The 4,852-nt window shown below is 42.0% G+C and overlaps 1 protein-coding gene across 1 annotated transcript; it reads left to right on the forward strand.

The window, feature by feature from the left end:
* The first annotated feature begins 343 nt into the window (after nucleotides 1–343).
* Nucleotides 344–2,551, forward strand: LOC140489211 (histone H1.0-like). Its single transcript, XM_072588510.1, has one exon. The coding sequence runs from the start codon at nucleotides 483–485 to the stop codon at nucleotides 1,038–1,040; it is 558 nt and encodes a 185-aa protein (XP_072444611.1). The 5' UTR covers nucleotides 344–482; the 3' UTR covers nucleotides 1,041–2,551.
* Nucleotides 2,552–4,852: the final 2,301 nt, after the last annotated feature.

Below are 4,852 nucleotides of genomic sequence, written 5' to 3' on the forward strand. Positions count from 1 at the left end.
GCGCCCGGCTCCGGCGCTATACCGCCCCAACTCGCGATTTTCCTCGGCACCTGCCGCCTCCTGTCGCCGTCTTGGGGCTCTCGCTCCTCTGTCCGGCTTTCCCGAGCTCTCCCCGCCGGCTTGCCACCGAGTCCGGGGTACCGAGCTCCCCCCGGGCCGGTCCAGGCTAACCGCGGGCGCCTGGCAGGGCCCCGGGCTGGTGTTTTGTGCCGCTGAAGAAACACAGATGGCGGGCAGGGTTCGCCATTTCTCCGCGGCCCGGAGCTGCCAGCAGCTGGTGTTCTCACTCAGGTCCGCGCCGAGCTTATAAACACCCAGCCGGAGCTCAGAACAGGAGCTGCTACACACAAGGAAGGAGCTGAGTGTGTCAGGAGCACAGCTACTGCACACACATATACATACAGATTTACACAGACTGGGGCTGCCAGCTGCCTCCTGTTCCCATCAAGGACTGAAAGAGGAAACTTCCAGGCTCACCAACCATGACCGAGAACTCCACCCCGGCTCCCCCCAAGGCCAAGCGTGCCAAGGCGACCAAGAAGAGCATAGACCACCCCAAGTACACGGACATGATCATCACTGCCATCCAAGCACTGAACAGCCGCTCTGATGTCTCCCGCCAAGCCATTGAGAAGTATATCTGCAATGAGTTCAAGGTGGGTGAGAACGCCAAAGTACAGATCAAGCTGGCACTCAAGAAACTGGTGAATAGCAATGTTGTCAAGCAGACCACGGGCTTTGGCGCCTCGGGCTCCTTCCGGTTAGTTAAAAGTGAGGAACCGAAGAAGTCAGTAAAGAAAATGGCCAAGGCACCAAAGAAGAGCCTCACTGGTCGCAAGGGATCAACGGCCCGCAAGCCAGCCAAGCCAGCAGCCAAGGCGAAGAAAGCAAAAGTGGATAAAAAGAAAGCCAAGACACCTAAGAAGAAGGCTACCACATCCAAAAAGCCCAAGAAGGCAAAACCAGCAAAAGCCAAAGCCAAGACCAAGGTGAAGAAAGCAAGTGGGCTAAAAGCAAAAGGGAAAAAAGCCAAGAAATGATTCTTATCACTAAATGTAAACATGGACTGCTTTTGGTTTTCAGTTTAATTCTTCGGAAACTTTGTGTACATACAGTTTAAGAAAAGATTTTTTTGAAATTTAATAAGGAGACTTTTTTATTTTGTTAGCAGCTCTTTCTGTCTTATGTTTTAAAAAAGATGGACTCAGTTATCATCTGTTCAATACAGTAACGTTGGGACTGTGGACAAGAAGTGTAATGTTGTACATTGCCGTGGTTAACCTTTGCTCTCGACCTATTCCATCTTGTGTTACTGCCCTGGTGAAGAGTGAGTGTAGGCAGGACGTGCGTGAGTGTGGGTAGGACGTGCATGAGGGTGGGTGTGTATTTACAGTGCTTCCACTCCCAAAGGAAGGGTGTAAATTCACAGACAACTGCTAAGCAAAGCCAGACTCAACTAATGGACAGCACATCTCATGTGCTGATTATTGCCGTCCATTGCATAGTTCAGCATTTATTTTCCAAATACTTTACTCAAGTGAATTTGTTTTCAACTTTTAAGCAGGCTGGAACTATGCTGCTAGTTTCTGAATAACGTGAATGATATTACAGAAAAAAGTGCAGAGTCAATATTTTGAAAGCTTTCCTTCCCAAAAACAAAATTCCCTATCTGAATGGTGTAGTTACCCAGTCTTTGAGTAGGTAAAAGGGATCTTCCAAGATGCAGTTACCAGGGCACAACTACCCACTCACCACATTTATATTTGAAGAGACGGTTTAAGAGGAACATTCAGCAAAATGCAATAGCAGCCCATTTAATGACTGCTTGCAATGGCAAAACAATTTCAGACTGTCCCGATGTCCCAGCGCAGTAACTGTTTCCAAATACTTGTCTGTGTTTAAATCTTTTTGAGCTTTGCTGGCCTGAAATGATATCTGGGTGTTTTATAGAGAATTTTTGAAGTAGAGTAGTATTTGTGTTTATTTTGAGCTAGAAATTGCAAAACTTATGCAATTATGAAAGTGAAGGATAAAAAGAAACTAGAGAAAATTAGAACTAAACAGTACTCAGTTTAACTTGGCCAAAGAAAAATGGGAATTTCTGACTGAAAGGCACTCACTTATAATGTGGCTCCAACAATGAGATTTGTATGTGTTCTTTTCACAAAATCACTGTAATTTAATCATTAGGATATTCTCTCCATACAAGCAATTCATATTTATCATTAGTGATGTCTTGTTTGTTACATGGTTTATTTATTAGGACATTCCTTCTCGAACTATTGTATGCTGTTTCTTGTTAAACTCTGTTTTAAGTTTTTAAATACACAATTGTTTTAATTGACAAATGATTATAACTTCATTTCTAGTTGTTCGATGGCATGGTGTTTATTTTCTAGCTGAATCTATCTGAAGGCTGACTGTAATTCATAAACTATCATCCTGTCAGTGAAAGTGGTTGGCCACACGGACAATATTGTATTGTGTTGTTTACAGGGTGCCCTGTACCTTCGTGTGTTTATAATAAATAAAGCTACATCTTGATTTGGAAGAGAGTGCCTGTTACAAATCAATGTCTCCTACAGTGGGTGGAAACATGAGGGATATAAAGGGCTTGTGATCAAAAGAATCTAGTGGAGGGGTGGATTGTTATGCGGGGAGCTAGCATGGACTTGATGGGTTGAATGGATATGTTGTGCCAGAACAATTTTGTAAATTGCTGTTTCACAACTCCTAGTAAATGTAGAAGCAGTACTGTGCCTACTTTGTGTACTGTTTCTCACCAAGAAAACGTAGAGTGTGATGAAGCATGAGAGATGTCAGAGTGTACACCATGGACATTATAAATGAATGATACGTTTACTAAAAAATGTCATGAAGACTCAATTGTGCCAATGTTACACATAAACAAGTAATCATAATTTACAAACTGCAGATAATCATTGAAATAAAAAACTAAGATAATAAAAGGATTGCAACTACTTCAATATTTTGCATGATGCAGGTCTCCTTAATTTACAGAATTAAAATTAAAGTCTACATACTGCATTTTGTACTAAAGTATACAGCTTATCTGTTGTCAATCTGAGTCTGTAGAATTCTCCCCCGCATAGAGCAATGGAGACTGGGTTATTGAATTCTTTCAGGGCAAGGGAAGGTTTTCAAAATTCAATGATAAATAGGCATTCATCGCCCATCCCTAGTTGCCCTTGAATTGATTTCTGATTGACAAGGGAACCCAGGGTTATGACGGTAGTCAGGACCACAACCTGATCAGTCATGATCTCATTGAAAGGTGAAGTAGGTTTGAAGGGTTGAATGGCCTAAATCTGATGTTCCTATTAAGCCACATAGCTAAGCCACCAAGAAAACAAAACCTCTTTGCAATGACGGCTGCTGCAATGAGTGGGCAAACTGGAGCTACATGTGAGGAACTGTAAGGTCATCTATTTTGAATCTTAAAAATGATCCAAAAATAATCAGACGTTTTCTAAAAGGTGAGAAGCTAGAATTGTGGAGGAGTAGAGAAAGTTTGCAGGCCAAGTACAAAATCACTGAAATGTTGTTTTAGAAACAGCAGCAGGAGTAGGCAATTTGACCTTTGTCATTTTGTACTCATCAGGACAATTTGCAAGAATATCACAGTGAAAGGATATACCATTTACCATTCAATATGACCGTAGCTGATAATTCACTTCATTACCCTGTTCCTGCTTTCTCCCAATACCATTTGATCCCTTTAGACCCAAGATCCACATCTAACACCTTCATGAAAATATTCAAGGATTTGGCCTCAAGACTTTCTGTGGCAGACAATTTCACAGCCTCACCACTTCCTGGTGAATAAATTTATCTTCATCTCAGTCCTAAATGGCATACCCCATATCCTTTAACTGGACCCCTGTTTTGGACCCCTGGGTCCTTCCTCTGTTTATCCTGTCTGGTTCTATTAGAATTTTGTAAATTTCTATGAGATCCCCATCATGCTGCTAACTTCCAGTGAATGTTCTCTTTTTATACATTGTTATGGACTCGGCCAGATCACTCAAAACATTCTTGAGTAGGCATTCCAGACCATAACTTTGCAATTTGTTTTGGTTAAGTGTAGTGAGAATTACCCAGAGTAAGCTAGCTAGGTTAACTACTGGTTTTAAAACATACAGAAATTTATTCACAAAATTACACAATGAAACACAAAGAACAGAATAAAGAACCCCTACAGAACTCAGTCTATCCAAACTAGACTTAATTATGCTGTTCTGAATAGACAAAACAATCCCAATAAGCAACCCCCCCTTAAAATACAGTTAAAAAATGGAACAGATTCTTACAGAAGAGTGGGGGGGGGGGGGTGTGGCAGACAGGGAGAGAGAGTTTCCATACAGCTCACTGTTGAACTCCCAACTAGTTTTGAAAGGAACTAAACTGCTCAGCTAGAGAGCTGTTCACTCCCCTTTCATTATACAGGTCACTTCTAAAACATGACCACTTTGGCCTGAAGTCCCATCTGTTTACATAAAAACAAAAAGGCCTCTCAATACCCTTTAATCTCTGTATCAAACCAGTCTGATCACAGCCCAGCCTGGTTGATGACGCCTCCGAAAAAAAATCAAGGACATAGTATCCTTGAGAAAATGAACAGCTTTTAGAAAAAAGCTGAAAAAACTAAAATAGTCCTTTTGGCGTTAATAAAGTCGAAATTGCCTTTGCTCTCTCTGACAGAGTTACTTGCCAGTAGCCTTTGAGCAAGTCCAACTTAGAAATGTAAGTTGGTTGTCCCACCTTTGTGACACAGCCCTCCAACCGTGGAACTGGATATGCATCAGTCTTTGCAATGGTGTTGACTTTGTGA

The sequence above is a fragment of the Chiloscyllium punctatum genome, chromosome 18 (genome assembly GCF_047496795.1).
Source record: "Chiloscyllium punctatum isolate Juve2018m chromosome 18, sChiPun1.3, whole genome shotgun sequence".
NCBI lineage: Eukaryota > Metazoa > Chordata > Chondrichthyes > Orectolobiformes > Hemiscylliidae > Chiloscyllium > Chiloscyllium punctatum.